The sequence below is a fragment of the Mauremys reevesii genome, linkage group 3 (assembly GCF_016161935.1).
Source record: "Mauremys reevesii isolate NIE-2019 linkage group 3, ASM1616193v1, whole genome shotgun sequence".
Classification (NCBI taxonomy): Eukaryota; Metazoa; Chordata; order Testudines; family Geoemydidae; genus Mauremys; species Mauremys reevesii.
In genome coordinates this window covers 62212275-62236546 of record NC_052625.1, presented here as the reverse complement: position 1 = coordinate 62236546, position 24272 = coordinate 62212275, and the positions used below count along the sequence as shown (strand labels likewise).

The window sequence follows — 24272 nt, the reverse complement described above, 5'->3', positions numbered from 1 at the left end:
GCTTTGTATGAAGGTACTGCCTGATAGATCTGATGGAAGAGATGGTCCGAGGTTTGGAGATGCAAGTAGAAATGATGGTTGAGTTTTGAAGGGGATTTGAACAGATAATGGAGGGAAGGAGAGAGAAGGCTGAAGGGAAAACTCAAATCTTGCAGATGCACCCTGGACTGAAGAACTGTGAAGGTAGACTTCTGGATGAGGAAAGTGGCCAGTAGAAGCATGTGACTACAAGAAGACGACAGAGGAAAGGACCAGCTAGTGAAGGAGAAATAGAGCAGAGGAACAGGTTTGCTGAGTTGGAAAATGAAGGGCTCAGCAGGCAGTAACAGAAGGTGGGAGGACAAGGAAGAAGAGCAGCTAGTCCTACAGGAAGAGGAGAAGAGTAAATGAGGTACCCAGAGTTTAGAACCCAGGAAGTTAGAGGATAACTCGCAGAAGATTGCAAGTGAAAACCAAAGACAAGAGGATTTACATCCAGAAAGAACAGAAGGACAAAGGGTGGAGAATTGTACCAGCAACAGCAAGGGGCAGGTCTACATCACTGGGAACTCCCTAATAAGAACAGACATGCCTGTCACCATAGCCAATCCAGAGAACTACAGGAGGATGTATTGTCTGCCAGGAGCTAAGATGCAGGATGTGGACCTGAGGCTGAAGAGGATCTCTAGCAGAGGCAGGAAAGAATCCACTGATTGTCCTTCATGTGGGAACAAGTGATAGTGCTATATTCTTGCTGGAATGCATCAAGGGAGACTATTCCTGGCTGGGGAAGATGCTTAAAGAAATGGAGGCTCTGGTGATCTTCAATGGAATTCTACCTGTCCCTAGAGGAGGAGAGTGAAGGTGAGATAGGATTATGATGATCAACAGATGGCTCAGTCAATGGTGCTATAAAGAGGGCTTTGGAATGTTTGACCATTGGGAGGCATTTGTGGACAGAGGACTGTTCTCATGTGACGGCCTCCACCTGAATAGAGAAGGAAATAGACTTCTAGCACACAGGTTGGGGGAGGGATAGCTCAGTGGTTTGAGCATTAGCCTGCTAAACCCAGGGTTGTGAGTTCAATCCTTGAGGGGGCCACTTAAGGATCTGGGGGAAAATCAGTACTTGGTCCTGCTAGTGAAGACAGCAGTCTGGACTCAATGACCTTTCAAGGCCCCTTCCAGTTCTATGAAATAAGTATGTCTGCATATTTTATTTTTTTTAAACTAATTAAAAGAACTTTTAAACTAGGAATTTGGGATAGACAAGTGGGAGATGCTCATGTAATTGTCACACCGTATTCTAACATTGAGTGGAAAGAAAATCAAGTAAAAGAGGAGACAGCAATGGAGAAAGGAACAACAGAGGGTAGGAAAATGGAAATCAAGATGAAAAATAGTGCCAATACCAATGACACAAACAGCCAGATAGGTGATGCTGGCAGTAAAATGGCTGTACCTAATTGGGCAAGGAATCTGGGTGAAGCCAAGAAGAAACAAGCAGATGTCTGTATACTACTGCAAGGAGCCTGGGTAACAGAATCGAGGAACTAGAGCTACTGGTGTAGGAAATGAAACCAGATATTAGAGGGATAACATTACTGGGAATAGTGGTGGAATAGTAGTCATAACTGAAGTACAAGTATTAAAGGGTATGTGCTGTTCAGGAAAGACAGAAATCAAGCTAAAGGTAGAGGAGTAGCATTGTATATTAATGATGAAGTAGAGTGTAAAGAAATTAGAAGTGATGGAAGGGCAAAATGGAATCTGTTTGGACCAACATCACTTTGGGGAAGAAAGGTAACAGAGGCTCCACTAGAATAGTGTTTGGGGTCTGCTACAGACCCCTATCATCCAATTTGGCTATGGATAGAGATCTTTTTAATATTTTGATGAAATAAATACTACCAGGAATTGTGTGATTATGGGAGACTTAAATTTCCCAGATATAGATTGAAGGACAAGTACTATTAAAAATGATTGGGCCCAGATATTCCTGGATGTGATAGCTGACAGATTTCTTCACCAGATAGTCACCGAACCAACAAGAGTTGATGCCATTTTAGATTTAGTATTGATAAGTAGTTAGCACCTCATAGAATAACTGGTTGTAGAGGGGAACATTGGTTCAAATGATCACGAGTTAATTCAGTTTAAATTAAATGGAAGGATAAATAAAAAGAGTTCTGCATCTAGAGTCCTTGATTTCAAAAGGGCAAACTTTAAATAATTTAAGGGAATTAGTTAGGGAAGTGGACTGGACTGAAGAGTTCAAGGATCTGAGTATGAGGAGGCTTGGAATTACTTTAAGTCAAGTTGCAGAAACTATCTGGATCCTGCATCTCAAGTAAGAGGAAAAATGCATAGGGAAGGGTTGCAAACCAAACTGGATGAACAAGCATCTAAAACAGGTTATTAAGAGAAAGCAGAAAGCCTATAAGGAATGGAAGATGGGTTGGATCAGCAAAGAAAGCTACCTCTTGGAGGTCAGAAAGTGTAAGGAAAAAGTGAGAACTGCCAAAAGCCAAGCATAGTTGGACCTCGTAAAGGAAATTAAAACCAATAGTAAAAGGTTTTTTAGCCATAGAAATGAAAAGAAAATAAGAAAAGAAAAAATGGGACCGCTAGGCACTGAGAATGGATTGGAGATCAAAGATAATCCAGGCATGGCCAAATACCTAAACGAATACTTTTCCTCAGTTTTTAATAAGGATAATGAGGAGTTTAGGATTAGTGGCAGGAGAGCTAATGGAAACAAGGATATGAGAGTAGAAATTAACATATCTGTGATGGAAGCCAAACTCAAACAGCTTAATGGGACCAAATCGGGGACCCTGGATAATCTCTATTCAAGAATATTAAAGGAGCTAGTACATTAAATTTCAAGGACAAAAGCAAGGATTTTTAATGAATCCATAAATTTGGGGTTGTACTCTATGACTGGAGAATTATTAATATAGTACCTATCTTTAAGAAAAGAGAAAAAATGATCTGGTAAACTACTGGCCTCTGTTGTATGCAAGATCTTGGAACAAATTTTGAAAGAGAGAGAAAGTAATTAAGGACATAGAGGTAAATGGTTATTGGGATAAAACACAATATTGTTTTACAAAAGGTAGATCGTGCCCAACCAATCTGATCTCTTTCCTTTAGAAGATAACTGATTTTTTTAGACAAAGGAAAGGCAGTTGATCTAATCTGCCTGGATTTCAGTAAAGCATTTGATACAGTTACACATGGGGAATTATTAAATTGGAGAAGATGGGGATTAATATGAGAACGCAAAGGTGGATAAGGGACTGGTTAAATGGAAGACTACAAGGGGTCACAAGACTACAAGGTGAACTGTCACGCTGGAGCATGGTTACTAATGGAGTTCAGGGATCAGTCTTGGGATCAGTCTTAATAAACATTTTCACAGATTACCTTGGGAGTAAAATTGGGAGTGTGTTAATAAAATTGGTGGATGACACAAAGTTGGGAGGTTTTGCCAATAAGGAGGAGGATCGGAATAGCATATCAGAATATTTGGATGATCTTGAAAATGGGAGTGATAGATGTGGGATTAAATTTAATAATTCAAAGTGCAAGGCTCATGGATTTAGGGACTAACAACAATAACCTGGGGACTTATTATTTGGAAGCGACAGAGAAGGAGAAAGACCTAGGTGAATTCCTTGATCTTAGGATGACTATGAGCTGCCAATGTGATGCAGCCATGAAAAAGGCTAACACAATCCTAGGAATAGGGAAGTGTTACCACCATTATACAAGGCCCTGTTGAAAACTCATTTGGAATACTGTGTGCAGTTTTGGTCTCCATCGTTTACGAAAGGTGAATTCAAACTGCATTCAAACTGAGAGGAGACTTAAGGTGCTTGACTTGTTTATCCTAACAAAAGAAAGGCTGAGGGGAGACATGTTTGCTTTCTGTAAGTACATCAGTAGGATAAATACCAGTAAGAGAGGGAAGTTACTCAAATTAAGGGACAATGTTGGCACAAGAACAGATGGATATGAATTGGCCATCAACAAATTTGGGCTTGAAATTCTATGAGTCTTTCTAACCATCAGAGGAGTCAAGTTCTGAAATAGCCTCCCAAGGGGAGCACTAGGGGCAAAAAACCCTAATTGGTTTCAAGACTGATTTTGATAAGTTTATGGAGTGGATGGTATGATGAGATTTCATGTGGCCCATGTGTGACTCCTAGTAGCAAATATTTCCAATGGTAGGAGATGGGACACCAGATGGGTGGGGCTCTGAGTTACTACAGAGAATTCTTTCCCAGGTGTCTGGCTGGTGGGTCTCGCTGATATGCTCAGGGTCTAACTGTTGCTATATTTGGGGTCAGGAAGGAATTTTTCCCCAGGTCACATGGGCAAAGGCATTGTGAGGTTTTTTGCCTTTCTCTGCAGCATGGGGGACGGGTCACTTGCTGGCTTAAACTAGAGTAAATGATGGATTCTCTGTAACTTGAAGTCTTTAAATCATGGTTTGAGGATTTCAGTAATTCAACCAAAAGTTATTGGTCTATTACAGGAGTACTTGGGTGAAGTTCTGTGACCTGCGATGTGCAGGAGGTGTGATTAGATGATCATGATGGTCCCTTCTGGCCTTAAAGTCTATGAACCTATTAGGCTGGAACTGTTTGGTTGCAAGCTTTATTCTTCAGGAAGTGTGCAACTCAGGATTGCAAACTGGCAGACACACCTGAGTAGATATGACTTCACCCTTTGGGAGAGCATCAAAAAATTTGACAAGAAGTTACCAGAGGACTGTAGACATGGGAGCTGATCGTTCCTGGCTTTGGGTGGTGTTCCTTAGAGGGAGCTCACAATGCAGTTAGGGAGCTTCACTATTTTGGATACTAATAAAGGATTTATTACTAGAATTGGTCTGATAACTACTGAGCTGGGTGTGTGCAGGCGTGGGTTCATTAACATTTGGAGCAGAGATCCCCCATCATGCAGTGCTTCCCTGCTTTTCTGGTCCTAGAGTTCCATGTGGTTCTTGTCTTGGAATCTCTGTTCTCCATTCTGAATACTAATGGATATGCCTCCTTGTTTCATCTTCGATGCAAATGAGGCTAGGGGAGTTTCCTTAATTCTGTCATCCTTATCCCAAGGGTTTAGGTATGTCTCCCACTGCCTTTTCATAGCTTTTGTAAGTCTTTCTTCTGATTGGTTTTGGTTCAAGCAGAGGTCGGGGGGGGGGAGCTTTCATGAGTCAGACAGGCTGTGTACTGTGCCCTGGTACCCCAAGAACACAGAGCTGCTAGGTAACACTCAGGGGAACAGGCTTCGGTTCCAGCTACTTCCTGTTTCCCTAAGTGATGAATGGTTGCCATTATCAGTTCACGGTGCTCCCGTTCAGTCTGCCAGCTGCTCCTATGATATTAACAAAGTGCATGGTGGTGGTGGCAGCCCGTCTTCAAAAATTAGATGTCCATGTGTTTCTGTACTTGGAGGACTGGTGTATCAGAGGTTGGTCTGAGGCTCAAGTCCTATGCAGCCTATCCACTGTCCTGTCCACATTCTATACTCTGGGTTTCCTAGAAAATCGAGACAAATCCTGAAAACCCTCCTGCTGGTCACAGATGTGTCTTCTCTGGGTGGGGGAGCTCATATAGGGTCCCTACAGGTGCAAGGTTTTTGGTCATGTAGGTGTCTAGATTCTCACATAAATGTCAGGAAGCTAAAAGCGCTATGTCTAGCCTGCTTGGCCTTCCTTTCCCACATAGTGGGAAAAAATCGATCAATTCTGACACATAATTCAGTGACCATGTTTTACATAAACAAATAAGGAGGAGCAACTCTTCCAGGATGCAATCCATCTCTGAGATTTTTGTATAATCCACTCAATTCATCTCAAAGCTTCTTATCTTCCAGGAAAACAGAACATACTAGTGCATCAGCTGAGCAGATCCTTCTCCAATCAATACAAGTGGTCATTAGAACCAGACATGGCCAGGTCCATCTTCCAGCTGTGGGGGACTCCCCAAGTGGATCTGTTTTCAAAAAGAAAATGCCATCAATTCTGTTCCTGGGGAGGACTTAGCCCAGGCTCACTGAGAGATGTTTTTCTCCTATCCTGGAAGAATTACCTCCTGCAAGCCTTCCCTCTGATTCCTTTACTGCCCAGAGTCTTATTCAAAATAAAATGAAACCATGCCAGCTACATCCTTATAGCACTAGTGTGGTTCCTCACCACTTGTACTCGATCCTACTAACCTTGTCAGTTGAGCCTCTGTCTTTCCCATTAGATCCAGACATAATCTCCTGTGACCATGGGCATCTGCTCCATCCCAACCTCCAAGGTCTCTGGAGGATGCTTCATGGCTGACACCCTTTGAAAAGTTCTGCTTGAAGGATGTGCAAAAAGTGCTTCTGAATAACAGAAAACTCTCAGCTAGAAACACTTACCTCACTAAGTGGAAGTGCTTCTCCATTTGATCTCGTAGGAAAGATGCATCTCCAGAGTAGGCATCTTGCACCTCGTACTGGATTATCTTCCAGGTCTAAAAAAGAGTTTGGCTATTAACTCAATCAGGGTGCATCTGGCAGCTATTTCAGCCTTTCACGTCTGAGTGGATAATAGATCCCTTTTCTCCAATTCCAGCATCACCTGATTCTTACAGGGTATGGCCAAACTGTGCCTTCAGATACGAGACACCATCCCCCCTTGGGATCTCATTTTAGTCCTAACAAAATTGATGGTACCTCCCTTCAAACCCCTTGCAACTTGTTCTCTCCTCTGTGAAGGTTACATTTCTGGTGGCAATTACCTCAGCCAGAAGGGTGGGTTAGTGGAGAGTTCTGGTGTCAGAACCCGTTGTGACAAAGTTCCTCCTCTACCTTGGTGTGTCCTGCGCTTATTGGCAGATTTGCTCACCTCAGTGATCTTCCCCACAGTCTGGATCAACTCCTCCTGTGTCTGATCAGGAGTTGGGAGGTTTGGGGGGAACCCGGGCCCGCCCTCTACTCTGGGTTCCAGCCCAGGGCCCTGTGGATTGCAGCTGTCTATAGTGCCTCTTGTAACAGCTGCATGACAGCTACAACTCCCTGGGCTACTTCCCCATGGCCTCCTCCAAACACCTTCTTTATCCTCACCACAGGACCTTCCTCCTGGTGTCTGATAACGCTTGTACTCCTTAGTCCTCCAGCAACACACCCTCTCACTCTCAGCTCCTTGTGCCTCTTGCTCCCAGCTGCTCACACGCACTTCCTCTCCTCTGGCTTCTCCTCGCCTGACTGGGGTGAGCTCCTTTTTAAACCCAGGTGCCGTGATTAGCCTGCCTTGATTGGCTGCAGGTGATCTAATCAGCCTGTCTGCCTTAATTGGTTCTAGCAGGTTCCTGATTATTCTAGTGCAGCCCCTGGTCTGGTCACTCAGGGAACAGAAAACTACTCATCCAGTGACCAGTATATTTGCCCTCTACCAGACTCCTGTACCCCACTGGTCTGGGTCTGTCACACCCCCATATAGAGTTTTTCATAAAGACAAAGTTTATATCTGCCTTCAACTGACATTTCTTACAAAAATAGTCTCTAAATTTTGTGTTAAACAAGCAATCTGTGTACCCACATTTTTTCTGAAACCCCATACACTTAGAGATGAGGAAAAGCTTCACTTCTTGGATGTAAGAAGGGCTTTAAGTTTCTGCCTGGAGCATGCTAAATCTCTACAGATCCTCTACATAACTCGTTATAGCAGTTGCAGAGAGAGGTAGGGGCCCTCCTGTTTCCATTCAGAAAGTCTCATCCTGGATCTCTTTGCGCATTCGCTTATGCTACCAATTGGCTAATACTATCCAGCCAGCTGCAGTGTTGGCACATTCTACTAGAGCTCGGGCAGCTTCTGCAGCTTTTCTGGAACAAGTGCCAGTTCTAGACATTTGTAAAGCAGGGACTTGGTGATCACTTTCACTTCTCATTATGCCAATTCCCATCAGAGACAATGCCAGTTTCAGATGGGGTGTCTTGCAATAATTGTTCAGATAGACTCTGAACCCAACTCCCTGGGTGTTTGCTTGTGAGTCACTTACAGTGGAATTGACGTGCAATCACTTGAAGAAGAAAAACAATTACCCACCTTTCCGTAACTGTTGTTCTTTGAGATGTGTTGTATGTGTCCTTTCCATGACCTACCCAACCTGCCCTCTGTATCGGAGTCTGTCTGATACAAAGGAACTGAGGGGGACAGGAGTGGCTCCACTCTCTTCTACCAGCACGCAATAGTGCACGGCAACAGAGGGCACTCGAGCCATTCCAACAGGTATTGCTGAGGGAAAAAACCTCCAACTTCTGTGCACAGGGCACACACCCACCTACAATGGCATGGACATGTGCAACACATCTAGAAGAACAACAGTTATGGAAAGGTAGATAACCATTTTTTACAAATGTGTATATTCTGCACATCTATATATTGGCAATAATATATTGATACGTATGAAGTTTTCATAGTATTTTTCCCTCTAGATGTGGCGAGAGTTGGATGCCAGAATCACAGACACTGCAAATGAATCAAAAGATAATGTGAGATATTTATACACACTTGAAAAAGTATGTCAACCGCTTTATAACTATGATCTTGTAAGTATACTTTTTGTGATTCTCAGTACACAGTTTAAATAGTCATATAGAATGCATAGAAAAACAGTAAACTTTAGGATAGAAGTAATCTTTGTGGGATATATTTTTCTAAATTCTTGTGTAACTTGATATTTTTAAACCATCATTTTATTGGACTAGATGCAATGAAATATTAATTACTGTACCTTTTTGCATAGAAATTAAGTTTAAATTCCTATATTTTTTAAATTTGTATTTTATTAACAATCTTGATGGTCCATTTTGTCTTTCTTGGAATTGTATATACAGTACTTTTTTAAGGAGCTAAAACAGGAAAAAATACATTTATGTAAACTACAAAGGTCATATAATTAAATTTAGTGGCTTTCATTAAAAATTCAGCATGTGCCAACAATAACCATACAATTGTATCCAAGAAACCACAGTTTCTCTAATACATGAAATATATGTTAATTTGTTAACAAATGTTGCAAGGCTGCCTAAGAGTAGCAAGATAGGGGCAGAAAATGGTCCAAGATGGTATAATTTAAGAGGGAGGAGGAAAACTCATATGTGAGCACATACAATGTAATCATCAGAAGAATATAATTTGAAAAGTACCTTTTTTGTTCCTTTTGAATTCCAGAATTCTTTCTACTTTTGCAGATTAGTGAATCATAGTAACTCTTTACAGGCAGCTAACACAGTTCTGTGTTTAGAAGAAGAAACAGCCTCCATGTCTGAAACACTCATTTCAATTAACACGGACAAAAAAGAAATAGCAAGTGATTCTAGAAGATCCACAAGTCTGCTACTAAAAATATATATATTCATCATGTTTGATTCAGTCCCCTCAGTTAGTCTGGCAATGAATAAGATTCTCACACCCAAGCAATTTTATTGAAATTCACAGCTTTGCCTCTCTGCCTTTATTTTCCAGTTGGGAGGATACATCAGCTAAGGTATTTGTACAGTCTCCATTATTGTCATCTTTGAGCACCTCATAATACCTCTGTGAGGTAGGGAAATATCTGTATTGTACAGATTGGAAACCAGCTTGTCTGAGGTCACACAGGAAGTTTTCAGCAGAGTAGGGAATTGAACCTGAGTCTCCAAAGTTGCAGGCTCGCACCCTAACCAGTCTTCTTTCTCATACAGTTTGTGGTGTCTGGTTTCCCTCTTCCTCAGACAGCAGGCATGGAAGCTGGTCAGTCTATGTATAAAATTCAATTTCTTCCATGCCACCATTAGAGAGGGTTTTGTCCAACTGCTTGGCCCTTGGGCTCAGAACATTCCAGTTTATTTTGGCCAAGGATTCTCCCATTCTGAGAAGTAGGGCTTTTTCCTCCTGTACTCCCTAATATATTCATACACAAGCTGGGGGGATGCAGGGGTTTCTATCCCATTCTTGTCCTCTACTTCATAAAAGATCTGCCAGTCATGATTTGAGATAGAAACTCCCAGGTCCACACTTCAGGTCATCCCATCTCCTCTGTTCAGTGGACCTAAAAGATACACACCTTCTATCATATCCCCATCTGTTAACATTATCCAGGTCTTTCAGTGTCTACTCTCATTTAGCTCAGTGACAAAATCAATCACTGTGCTATGAATTATGGATACCTAATCTATTGGGAGACAGCATAAGGAAATAATGCCTTTAGGAACATAGATAGCAAGAGTTTTCTTTTTCAAGTTTTATCAAACTCTCTTATCTTCTGTAGCCAGGTGTAAGAGGAATGCAAGTGTTCATAAATTCCTGCTGACTCATTGTGATGCGCAGTTTGTTGACTCTACCCAGGATGTAGGAGGGATTGTCTCCTTGGGCGAGGTAACTAGGTCTGGGATTAGAGGTTCTACTGTGAAATTGTTAGAAACAATTTAGCCTGGAGGAGAAAGCTTAAATTGAGCTTTGTTTGGTATTATTTGTATTTGAAGGAACAAAAGAAGATATTTAGGAAGAGGGGTAGATTTGGGCATTAATCCAGAGTGTGTATGCTCTTTTCTAGAGTGTGGTAAGGACTCAGCTTTTCCTGGCAGGGTCCTTTCCAATTTCTTCCTCTCCAATCAGGTTGATCTTACAGCTCATGGACTGAGTGAACCTTATCCTGAAGGGTTGTTTTCACCTTTATTTTCTTCAAAGATTCTTCCTTCTTCAGTGGTATTCTTTCTTAGAAGATCTCCTTTCGCTCCCTTACCCTTTAATGAACCAATTATGTAATGGTGCTGCTCCACTTTGGTTACTATGGTCCTGAGCTTCTCTTCCTACTCATCTGATTGTATCAAAATGATATTCCCATTTTGGTCCCCATCTTCTAATACAAAAAACATAACTTTTCTTGGCGTTAGACCCAGTGTTGAATGATCCTTTTAGATATGTAGTCTTAAAAAAATACTGGTATTCCAGTACCCCCCTAGTCTGGTTTATCACCCTAGCTGAAGTAGCATATGTAAATAGATAGTGGTGAACACCCGAACCCATACAGTTGTCCTTCTTCTTACCTTCCCTTTGCATCTGGGTAGAGCCTCGCCTTGTTTACATCAGAGTGGTTTAGCTTATGCAAAGAATACTTCATGGAGGATTTTAGAAAAATAGAGCCTACTGCTTCCTGTCTTCAAGGTAGTATGATAGCAACATAGGTCTTCAACAGTTGATTAGCTCACCAGAGTTCACTTTTTGTTCTTGTATGACCTAGTAATGAAACCTCATCATGTCATAAGTGCTAATAGTCTCAGGGTATGACAATATCTTGGCAGGGAACTTTAAAATATCTTTCTCTTACATAGGAATACCATAAGTACTCATTATATAGGAATTCCACCAGGATTTCAACAATTTCCACCCCACCAACAACCTCAGCCTGGACCAGTCCACAAAAGAGATCCACTTCCTGGACGCAACAGTGCAAATAAGCGATGGTCACATAAACACCACCCTATACCAGAAACCCCTCAAGGGCCTCCTTCCCATGGGTCCAGATGATGAAGATGTCATCAATGTAGCACAAGTAGAGTAGGGGCGCTAAGGGACAAGAGCTGAGGAAGCGTTGTTCTAAGTCAGCCATAAAAATATTGCCATACCGTGGGGTCATATGGGTACCCATAGCAGTGCCGCTAATTTGAAGGTATAAATTGTCCCCAAATCTGAAATAGTTGCGGGTGAGGACAAAGTCACAAAATCAGACATCAAGAATTGTAACATTCGAAAACTAGTAGGAGAGCACTTCAATCTCCCTGGACACTCAATAACAGACTTAAAAGTAGTAATTCTTCAACAAAAGAACTTCAAAACCAGACTTCAAGGAGAAACTGCAGAACTGGAATTAATTTGCAAACTGGACACCATCAAATTAGGTCTGAATAAAGACTGGGAGTGGCTGGGTCAATACAAAAAGTAATTTTTCCTCTGTTGATATTCACCCCTTCTTGTCAACTGTTGAGAATAGTCCACTTCCACCTCGATTGAATTGCCCTCATTAGTACTGACCCCCCCACTTGGTAAGGCAACTCCCATCTTTTCATGTGCTATACTATATATACTGCTTATTGTATTTTTCACTCCATGCATAGGATGAAGTGGGTTTTAGCCCATGAAAGTTTATGCCAAAATAAAGTTGTTACTCTCTAAGGTGCCACAAGGGCTCCTCATGGTTTTTGTTCTAGAGCAGTTATTAGTATGAAGGACAGGACCTCCTATCCTTAGAGAGATCATCATAAAAGTGAGAGGGAAGAGACTGTCATAGTTCCTGAGCTAACTGCACCTTTGACCCCTTTGTGGTCTCCTTGAAGGAACCCCACTTAGGTGTCAGGTCTCTTGCTATCACCTTTCTTGAGGTGGGGTATTGTGACCCTCTTCCTCTAAACCAGGGGTTTAGGCTGAAGTTCCTCCTACAATTCATTCCCTCAGCAGACCTGACTTTGGTTCAATAGTTGCAGCTCTTTAATCTCAGGGTCAATGACAGGGTTAATCAGTGACCAGCCAGCCTTCATAAACCAAGTATTATTTATTCAGAACAAAAGCATTACAGAAAAAACATATCTTAAAAATATTAAACAACTTATATGCATGTCTGGCTTACTGGGTGTCACCCATCTTGTACATGGAGACTATGTATTTCAAAATTCTTCAGGTCCTGTCACGGGGTTTGTCTGTCTCATCATAGTGTCATGTCAGTTTTTAGATAGGGTGAAAGTGACCTCCTCTCCTTGTTACTGTGGTCATTTTATAAATTTGTTCTCTGGTGTCTCTTTAACCATATCAAAGTAGTATATGCAATTTCTCTAAGGGGGCGAGACTCCTCTAGACTTGCTGTCTCCCTAGGGATTTGCATTAATTACACCCCTGTGATTTTAGTTTCTGCACAAGACTCTTTAATAACTACACCATGGAGCCAGAATACAACCCCTACCTTAAAGTTTCTTATAACATTTAGAAAGTTAATACAATAATCTGGACATTTCAGGTGTATGTATTATTGGGCACAGAGACCTGTTAAAATCTGACATATAGTCCATCCTCCTATTAGTACAGAATAATTAACTGTAGTTCTTAGGTAACTCTATGATAGTTTTAGATGTCCCATGAGCTGCAATTTCCACCTTCTATGGGTGGTTGTTCCACTATCTAAAATCTTTGCTAGGCAGTTTTCTTCTTGCTATTCAATCTAAAATTTACCCTTAATTAGGTATGCTATGCTTGATGGGAATATCCTTAAAGATTATTCATTACAGGGAAAGAGATGATTTTAAAATATTTAGGAGCAAGTGGAATTTCACACCAGGAATTTCAAGAATTCTTTCAAATATCAATATCAGAGGGCTAGGGCTTAAGACTCTGAGGCCCTGATTCAACAAAATACTTAAGCACATACTTACCTTTAAGAATTCACTAGTCCCAGTTGTAGTTTGAGGGGATTACTATTGTGTTTAAATTTGAGAATGTGCCTAAGTATTTTGTTGAATCAGGGCCTTAGAATAATAGAATATCAGGATTGGAAGGGACTCAGGGGGACATCTAGTCCAACCCCCTGCTCAAAGCAGGACCAATCCCCAGACAAATTTTTACCCCTGTTCCCTAAATGGCCCCCTCAAGGATTGAATTCACAATGTTGGGTTTAGCAGGCCAGTGCTCAAAGTTCTTGTGCTGGGTATTCCCATCTCTGCAAGATGCTGACAAATGCCACTGTACAACTTCAATTTTTTTGAGTAATGTCCCTATGGATGCTCCACTTCAAGTGTGAATGTGCCCCACGTGAATTCAATCATAGATTTTAGGTAGTGGTGCTCATCCGGCCCATGCATGCACTCAACACAGTCTCATGCTCTGCACTGAGGCTATATAGAGTTGTGTGAGCGAACTGTCGTCCGTTCTTTGTCAACCACCTCAGCCTGAGACAGTGTCTCAGTTCAACTTATGTTAACTTTTTTTTTGCATAGTTTTACTAAGTTTAGTTATAGTAGTAGTTAGTAAATAAAATAAATAAATAAAGTTTGTAAGAGCCTGTGTCTTTCAGTTTCTTCCTTTGGGGGAACGTTATGTTACTAGGAGTGTATGTCTGGCTCTCTGAGGTTTAAATGTTGCCTTTCATGCCACGAGGCTTTTCCAGTGAATGATGGACACTGCTGTTGCATCTGTTGCCTTGAGGAATCACATGTTCCCCAAAAGTGTAACTTTTGTCTGTTTTTAAAATTGAGAGGCAGAACAAACTGGGAGATCAATTCACATCTCCTCATGATGGAGAGCTCCCGCTATCCTGCTTCTGACCCAAGCCATGGGAACCCCCTCTCCCACATACACTGGTGAGCAAGTTGAGAGCCTCACCTGCTTCGGCACAGCACTCTCCCAGATCTTCTAAGAGGAAAACTCAAGAATGTTTTGAGAAGGACTCTTAGAAAATGAGTTACGGTTCCTCAGGTCAGGAAATGTCTTCAAAGAAATCCTGGTCATTGATTGAAACAGCTACATTGACGCCCACTAGTTCCCAACTCGATACCAATGAGACTGCAGGTTCCTCGGCTACTAGCAGCAACACTGAACCCAGAGAACCTAAGGATTTTGGCTTTGAAAGGTTATCAGTACCATCAGGGGATTGAAACAACAAAGAAGACAACTTCCTCTTCTAAGGGTATGTCTACACTACAAAATTAGGTCGAATTTATAGAAGTCGCGTTTTTAGAAATTGTTTTTATACAGTCGAATGTGTGTCCCCCCACACAAAATGCTCTAAGTGCATTAAGTCGGTGGACTGCATCCACAGTACCGAGGCTAGCGTTGACTTCCGGAGCGTTGCACTGTGGGTAGCTATGAGTAGCTATCACACATTTCTCAGAGTCTCCACCACCCATTGTGATTCTGGGTTGAGATCCCAATGCCTGATGGGGCAAAAACAGTGTCGCAGGTGGTTGTGGGTACATGTCAGGCCCCCCTCTCCCTCCCTCCCTCTCTCCGTGAAAGCAAGGGCAGACAATCGTTTCGTGCCTTTTTTCCTGGGTTACCTGAGCAGACGTTATACCACAGCAAGCATGGAGCCTGCTCAGCTCACCGTCACCATACGTCTCCTGGATGCTGGCAGACGTGGGACTGCATTGCTACACAGCAGCAACTCATTACCATTTGGCAGCAGATGGTGAATTACTATTGGTAGCCATCGTCATCATATTCCTGGGTGCTCTGTTAGCTGACCTCGGTGAGGTCAATCAGGGGTGCCTGGGCAGACATGGGAGTGACTCAGCCAGGTCCCATCTTCTGCTGAGCACCCAAGAGATGACGATGGCTAGCAGTCCTACTGCACCATCTTCTGGATGATGATGGCTAGCAATCGTAATGCAGCATCTTCTGCCGAGCACCCTGGAGATGAGGATGGCTAGCAGTCATACTGCACTGTCTGCTGCCAGCCTAAGATGTAAAAGATAGATGGATCAAAACAAGAAATTGACCCGATTTGTTTTGAGTTCAATCCTTGAGGGGGCCATTCTGTGTGACAGTTGTTTGTGTTTCTCCTTGATGCAAAGCCACTCCTTTTGTTGATTGTAATTCCCTGTAAGCCATGTTGTCAGTCGCCCCTCCCTCCGTCAGAGCAACGGCAGACAATTGTTTCACGCAAAATCAGGCAAGGAGGCGATGGCAGCGTGGTGATGAGAGGGACATGGTCATAGACTTCTCACAAAGTACGGGCCGGGCAATGTGCCCCGGCAATGTGCCCATCATGCTAATGAGCTCTGCATGAGCTCTGCAAACACGCTGGCCAAACAGGAAATGAAAATCAAAAGTCCGCGGGCCTTTTCCTGTCTACCTGGCCAGTGCATCTGAGTTGAGAGTGCTGTCAAGAACGGTCACAATGGAGCACTCTGGGATAGCTCCTGGAGGCCAATACCATTGAATTGCATCCACACTATCCCATATTCGACCCAGCAAGGCCAATTTCAGCGCTAATCCCCTCGTCGGAGGTGGAGTAAAGAAATCGATTTAAAGAGCCCTTTAAGTAGAAAAAAGGGCTTCATTGTGTGGACAGGTCGAGGCCTAAATCGAGGTAACACTGCTAAATTGGACCTAAAGTCGTAGTGTAGACCAGGCCTAAGAGGGTACTGTTACCCAGAGTTTTCAGAACCCAAAGCACTGGCAACTTTACTGTTTTCTCCAGGTGGTGTCAGGAATAAATCAGTGGGGATACAGTTCCTCCATCTGATATATGATTGATACAAACCAAAATGCTTTTTACCTAAAACTTTTTTTTAAATTAGGTCTTAAGGATGTGCACGCAGACATACACACACATTCTCACACAGTAGCAATAGGTTCACAGTATTCCAAACATTTATAGTTACCCAACAAGTCTGAAATTGAGGAATCAACAGCCAGGCTTCTGGAGGGCCCTTCTTTCCGTCTATCTGCTGAGGAACTTAGGTGTCAGATCCTTGCCCAAAGAAAGCTTCCTCAGACTGCTCCTAAGCACACTTTCTAGCTAAACTTTTTGTAAATTTTCTCTGAACAAAGGACATAACTCATAATAGCCCCAATAGGCTAATAATTTTCTGTGCAACAGGTATTAACAATTAATTATTCTTCTTATCAGCAAAGCCTTACAGTAATAAAGCAATAACAACAATAAAACTTACATGTCAGAGGCATCTAAAACCAAAGCTGTCCAAACATTCCTTCTATTTTCATGGAACCTTAACTCCCTGTCCCAGCGTCCTATTCTGATAGCAAAACTGCAAACATTCAGGTGCATGGCCTTGTCTCTCTATTTCTAGCTGTGTGATGTTTAGCTGGAAGTAGTGGAACACACAAGATAACTGACTGCAGTACTGTCAAATTCTGGGATGCACGCAGGAATGTCAAATTTGGGGGGTACAGTACCAGTAAAGTCATCCCAGCTCTCAGTATCTAACATCTTAGTACCTTAGAAGACCAAGCAATCGTCCTGCATGGTACATTCCTCAGAGTGCTTGAACTCCAGAGCACTGTTCACTCTCTCTTCTACAGTCACCTCTGCTCAGGCTGTCACCTTGGTAATAATCACCATATCAGTACCGCGAGAATTCAGATTTTCAAGGGACATAACTATGACAGAGATTCCTGATTCTCCTTTCTTTTGGTACTGATCTGTTCTTGGTACTGAGGGCCTCTACGTCTCCAAACATTCACTTGGTATCAATGGAGTCTCTCCCATTTTCTACTGTGCTCCACCTTTAGAGAGAGATGATGGGGATTTTTCTTTGGCTTATTGGATATCTATTCAAGGCTCCCCTCTGCATTATCAGAGGAGTATTTACCCCAGAGACTTCTAAGGAGAAAGAACACACTTGAAAAAGACATTCTCAAGCTCCATCCCAATGGTCTGAGTGTATTTGGATGCTTCCTTCTGTACCATATGGGCCCCTGCAATGGCCATATTGGGACCCCTGGGTGGCATACCATCAACAATTTTCTAGAACACTGAGCCTTACTCTTCAGCACAATAAAAGTAGAAAATCTCCTCCATTCTCTCTCCCACGAAGGCCTGAACCATGAGAGGAGACTTTTTGAGAAACAGGAGGCTAGAGCAAATAAGGAAGTCACTCTGTTAACTAACATCTCTTCTTCATCCCCAGATGAAGCAGTCATGCCTCCTCTCTCATAGTTGACTGAGAATTTCAAGTGGTTTTAGGACTTCATTAAAAGGACAGAGGATTCCTTAGAAATACCACTTGAAGAAGTTAAGGAGTCACAACGTAAGCTGCTAGACATTTTGCATACAGCATCATCTGCTCGAATTGTGCTACTGATTAATGAGGTTCTGTTGGATCCTGCAGAGTAATCTAGCACACCCCAGTAATGATACTGCCCACCTCAAAATGGGCTGATAAAAATATTATGTCCCATCTAAAGACTTGGAGTTTCTTCTTCGAGTAATGTTCCAATGGGTGCTCCACTGTAGGTGTATGTGTGTCACTGCGTCTCTAATTGGAGATTTTTGGTAGCAGTGTCCATTGAGCTGTGATGTTCTCTCCCTCCTTCTGGTCTGCCTCAAGGCTATCTAGCACTGCACGGGTGAACCCCTCTCACTTCCTTCTCAACCACCTTTGGTCTCCAGCCAGCGAGGTTGTCCCGTCCTTATCTGTGTCATTAGCATAAATAGTAGTGTTTTTGTTTCTTTTGTTCTCCTTAATAGTTAGTTTCCCTTTATTTTTATTCTGTTGGGATTAAAGGGAAAAAAAGAAGACAAAGAAAGAACTAACTTTAGTTTACGTTTCCTGCCCTGTCTGGGGGCATTCCCCCCACCCTCGACGATGGTTAGTAGACTCTACGTTTTTTCAGTTTAAAAAAAAAGAGGAAAAGGAGAAGAGGAGTAAAGAAGACCTTTCTTCTGCATTCCTCATTGTTAGAGGATGATAGGCTCCCGCCCAGGGGCATGCCCAGCTCTCCCTACTCCAAGAGATGCCTCTCCTGCAAGGAGTCGATTCCTGTAATGGCCAGACATGCTCACTGTATCTGGTGCTGTAGGGTGACCAGATGTCCTGACTTTATAGGGGCAGTCCCGATATTAGGGGCTTTTTCTTATATAGGTGCCTATTACCCCTCACCCCCTGTCCTGATTTTTCACCCTTGCTATCTGGTCGCTCTAGGTGCCTGGGAGAGTCTCATAGAAGTGCTTCACTTGTCACAGCTAAAATTGCAGTCTCGCAGGAACTGGGAGCTGAAGTTAAAACTCCTTATGGAGAAGGCACTTCAGTCTCCCGGGGACTCCGGTGCTGACCCTGGATCATCCCCAGAGCCTTTAACTTCAAAGGGGATAGAGTCGTGAAAAAAACCAACAACCCAGCAGACTCCCTCTGTGAAGGGCTCCCAGACATTGGCCAGCCAGAGGCCAATTCCCCAGTGCGTCCACCTCGGTACTGATGGCACCGGAAACACATGGGCTCTGAGTAATTGGCCAGCCAGAGGGGCTCCCCAGTGCAGCCACCTCAGGACCGAGGGCATCAGCAGCTCTGAAGCATGGTACCCAGAAGGGGGCCTCCGCTATGAGCTCGGCTGCACCTGCTGCACCACATAGAGAAACCGGGGGGCTCAGGCAGTCAAGCTTTGAGGCAACAGTACTGCCCCCTAAGGAGACAGACAATTATCGTACCCTCTCTAAAAGAGTGACACAGAGAAAAATTTGGTCCCAGGAGCGACAAACTCCCATCTAGGTACTCAACCATCGGTACTAACAATGTACCACAGACACTCCTCTGCGGTACCAAGTGAGCCCATGGTACCCAGGAGTTCTCGTACCCTGAGACCTGTTTGTTTCCCAGGCTTCTTGCATTCGTGTACAAGCACCTAAGATAACTAGCCAATTGCCCTGCTTTCTCAGTATGAGTCAGGAGGCCTCCCCTGTTGCACCCTCCTCTGTGTGTTTCTGTCCAGTATCCAACTTCCCCACTTACTTCAGGGATTAGGTCTCCATCCCCTGGTGAACTTAGTTTAAAGCCCTCCTCACTAGGTTAGCAAGCCTGCCTGCGAAGATGCTCTTCCCTCTCTTTGTTAGGTGGATCCCATCTCTTCCTAGCAATTCTTCTTCCTGGAACATCATCCCATGGTTGAAGAATTCAAAGCCCTCTCTCCGACACCACCTGTGTAATCATGCATTTACTTTCACAATTTGATGGTCCCTACCTGTTTAGTAGTAGGATTTTATGTTTGTGTTTTGTATAAATTAGAATGAAGGATAAAGAATAATAATGTAGCATGTATTAAATATATTGATGTATGATTTGACCATATTCTGCCAGCCACCCTTTCTGAAAGCAGAAAGTAATGGCCTAGTGTGCTATTGGTAAAGATGCATCAGCCAGAATCTTGTTTCTGAAGCTGATTTCAAGGCAGTAATAGACCTTTAGGGTCACCACTTTGTTGTATGTTAAACATTAGCATTTTTAAATAAGTAAAAGAATGCAGTGATTGTTTTCTCATGCATTGCAATTTGATGTTCCTGTTCAAATGTTCCGTGTAAATTTGTGTGTGAATGAGGAATGTGTGTGTTAGAAGATAAGTGTGAAGGCCATCACCGGACCAGATGTTCCAGGGAGGAATTGAGGACAGACATAAAGGTGCCAGGAGATTGCAACACACCCCTATTGAGATGTCAGAGGAGGGCAGATTGACAACTCTAAAAGAGAAGGCAGGCACCTGTAATGGGGACAAGGTAGCTGTGATAAAAACCAGCATGGGGTAACTCCCTGAGAGACTGATGAAAGAACAAGATAAAGAATAAAAAGAACAATTTAAGAAAACAAGTACTCGTCAAATGGCGATTGATTACAGCATCATGGTACAAAACTCATTGGTCCCAATGAAGGAAGATCACTATATGAACAGGGTGCTTTGCCATGAAACTTTGGGTTCGTCCTGCCAAGATTTCCCTGGAGCATTGTGTCATGACCAACAGAACCTGGCTCCTCCCTACCCGCGATCAGCCTCGCTGGCCACTAGGTTGCTCTGGACTCTGGACTGGTAACTATAACATCAACTGGTGGGAGTGTGTGTGTGTGTGTGATTGAATGCATATGCTAATTGTTGTATCTCCAAAAGACGCAGCGTATTTCCTTTTCCCCTGAAAAAAGGTCCTGGGTGCTTCTTATAATCATAACACCTGAGCCTTTTCCTTCAACAGGGAGGATGGACGAGAACATGACTTGCACCTCAAACTCCTTTATCCTTCTTCCCAGAGCCACATAGTGTGCAGTGACCCGCTTGAGGTTATTCTTGGCAGTATCATTGGTGCCTATGTGGAGAAGTAACAAGGGGAAGCAGTCTGAGGGCTTGATCTGTCTCAGCAGACAGTCCATTGCATCTTGAATTCTAGCTCCAGGCAAGCAGCACACTTCTCGAGTTTCCTGGTCTGGATGGCAGATGGATGACTCAGTCTCCCTTAGGAGGGAGTCCCCGACCACCACCACCCATCTCCTCCTCTTGGGAGTGGTGGTCATGGAACCTCCATCCCTAGGACAATGCATCCCATGCCTTCTGGTCGGTGGTGCCTCTTTCTGATCCCTTCCCTCAGATGACTCTTCCAAACCATTCTCCACTGTAGTACATGTGTAGAAAGCCTGAAAATGGTTTCTTACCTCTATCTGCACTGGGGGTACATGGGGTCTCCTCTTTCTTCTTTTGGAGGTCACATGCTGCCAATTTTCTTCCCAATTCTGCACTGCCCTCTCTGATTCTTCAGCATGCTGTTCCTGCAGTACTAAACGCTGACTTCTGTGCAAGATGTGACAAGTTCTTTAAGACTGATGGATTTGATTTGATGAAAAATGTAATTTAGAAGTTGTGAATAGGAAACTTGGTAAGAGGAGAGAAGCTCACATAATTTTCTTAAACATTTCTTTATTTTAGGTGTCTATGGCACATGGAATACAAAATTTGATTAATGCTATAAGAATGATTCACAGTGTTTCAAGGTATTACAATACGTCAGAGAGAATGACATCATTGTTTATAAAGGTAAGCACATTAATATGACGTTGCAGAAACTCTTGTTTTACTTCAATCAGCAGGATATCTTGGTGAAAAGTGGTAAGGATTTTATAAAGCTGTGATGCCCACTACTAAATATATAACACTTCTGTTTTCATGCTATACAACAAATCAAGCATAAAGAAAACATCAGGCATTGCAATTTGTTTCTTATAGTATTTTATATAGGCTCACAAAGGTCTAGATTATGTCATCTTTATATTTAGTAGTCCCTTGCTCCGCAAATACTATTCAACATGCAAAAAGAAAAGGAACTGTAGCAGAGTAAAAGTGGAGTTCCTACCCTCTTTTTTCCAAGAACTCTATGATGGACAAAATAGGTGGCAGGTCCAAGCTTGAATGCTCTCTACTTCTTATCCTATAGGTCTGCTACTGTCCTCTAACTTCTCTCTCATAACTTGTCTATGTCTGGCCAAATGATACCCCCTTGTCAGGATACATTACAGCCTCTCTAGGGCTCTTCCCAGGTTCTTTCACAGGGTTATTCCAAAACTTTTCTCAAACTCTTTCTTTGTGGAGACTCAGAGTCCTGGCTTCTAGTCTCTCTAAACAGGTAGTGGCGTAGAACACCCCATCCAGAACTTCTGAGTTTTACTAGCTAAAACTCAAGCAGAGAAGACACCACATTTATTTTCTCAGGACTTTGCCTTTCACCCATGGATGCACCTTGCATCCACGGATGCAGCCATTTCTAGTTGGAACACTGGGTAGCCTCTGTGTATGTATGTTTAAAATATACAACAAACATGGTTTCTTCTGTTCTTGAGTTTTTGCTAATGACATTCTGTGAGTATCTATATATTTTACACATCTGTGTAGGTGTGGGTATGGTGTATGTAGATAGATAAACCTACCTGTGGGAATGATTTATGAATTCTAGTGGAGGTCCTGGCTCACGTACTCCACAACTACCACATGGGTAAAAATTCTCAGAACTTTGGTAATTCTGCTTGTCTCGTGGTGTGAAACTAAGATCCAGGAGTGAGAATCCTGTTAGAGCGATCTCTTGAGAAGCAGAATTATGAGCAAACATCTTTTCCTTTTATGCCTGAGACGTGTTCAAATATTATATCAGGGTCTAGAAGTATCTAAAATACTGTACTGTTGTCCTTAAATCACATATGTTAGGACATTTTACATAAATGTGATTGAAAAGTTCCAATTGCAGGTATATAATTTGTTTTTTTCAAGGTATAATAAAAACAAAATTTTGGAGATAATTAACAAAGTTTGTTTTTCATTTATATGTACTAGGTTACAAATCAAATGGTTACAGCATGTAAGGCATATATTACTGATGGTGGTTTATCTCGTGTATGGGACCAGGATACACCTGTAGTAATTAAAAAAATTCAGGTTTGTATAGTGGTATTTTGTTGTTTTTCACTGGTTCAGATCACCTTCTGATCTGGGTTCTTATTTAATCTAGTAAGCACCTGCTTGTAGGACTGCCCTAAAGTCCATCATTTTTATTATAAAAGTATGCATTATAAAGTTTTCTAGATTTCATATTAAATACATTATTCAAAGCCAATTTATTACTGTTAAAAATAAACATATAATACTGTAGGATTTAAAAAAGAGACAGCCCCACTATTTAGAGTGTTCAGTCTAAGGTAATCAGTCAAATAACATGAAAGCAACAGACAAAGGAAAAATGATGATATTTAAAACAAGTAAAAATAAGTCATTACAGCATAGGGAGCTAACCATATAAATTCTGATATTTTTAAATAGAAGTTGAGAGTAGCACAGAATGAGTAACTATCAGAGCCACGTCAGTCAAGAGGATTTAGAGGTTCAGGATAGTATACAGGTGGAGGAATGTTATTCTAGGAATCAGGAGCAGTATGAGATAAGGCACAAAGGCGAGAGTGACAGCAGTGTATAAACAGAGGAATGAAGCAAGAATGGGCAGAGTGCTGGGGTGATAGGTGATAATGAGATGTAGGTAAAGGGAGGGTTTTAAAAATAATGAGGAATTCTGATTTTATGTAGAAAGAGACAAGGAGCCAGTAAAAGTATATTAGAAAGTGAATGACGTGGTTCTCACCAAAGTGAATGACATGGTAAGAGCAGCGGGAGAATAAGATTACTTTTGCTGTTGAATGTTGGGTAGATTGGAGAGGAGATGGTCAATAGTTTTGATGAGAAAACTATATAGCATGGACCGGAGTTTTGTTCAGACTAAGCAGACATTTTAGAAATGTTAGTGGGAGAAGCAAAAAGATTTGGTGAGAACCCCGTGAGGAGAGAAGGAAAGGGAGGAGTCAAAGAACTTTAAGGTTGAGAGAGGGAATGTGCATATGTGTGGGGGTGGAGGAATTGTGCAGGGCACCAAAAATTTAACAACCAGAGGGTTGGGCTATCTGTTTCATGATAATAATATAAGTTTGTCCTTTGTAGAAAACCACTTTGCAGGTTAAGACCAGAATTTCCCTTTATCTTCTGTTGATCCCCTTTTCTTGATCAATGATGAGTATTTAATGAAGTGGGACCTAATAGTACTCCACTCCACTTCAATTTGCATTGCTCTTTTTCATTACTTAAATAATCCTAATTCTTCAGCTAGTTTTTACAATCCTTTGAGTGCCTGTGCACATGTACATTCCATTTTAGGTGTATGTGTACCCAATGCACTTGAGTCAGAGACTTTTTCTAGTAATACCGTTGGGGTAGTGGATGTGCTCTGGATGTCCTTGTGATGCATCAG

At 42.3% G+C, this 24272-nt stretch overlaps 1 protein-coding gene across 14 annotated transcripts in view; it reads left to right on the top strand.

Moving 5' to 3' along the window:
- DNAH8 (dynein axonemal heavy chain 8) overlaps nucleotides 1-24272 on the top strand; it is a 556010-nt gene that overhangs the window by 68611 nt on the left and 463127 nt on the right. For 12 of the 14 annotated variants that reach the window (XM_039529004.1, XM_039529011.1, XM_039529005.1 and 9 more), the window contains 3 exons: nucleotides 8464-8577; nucleotides 21419-21526; nucleotides 22814-22915. In XM_039529004.1, coding sequence (XP_039384938.1) covers nucleotides 8464-8577; nucleotides 21419-21526; nucleotides 22814-22915 — 324 coding nt within the window. The remainder of the gene's footprint in view (nucleotides 1-8463; nucleotides 8578-21418; nucleotides 21527-22813; nucleotides 22916-24272) is intronic. The other 2 variants (XM_039529014.1, XM_039529016.1) reach the window with 2 other exon arrangements.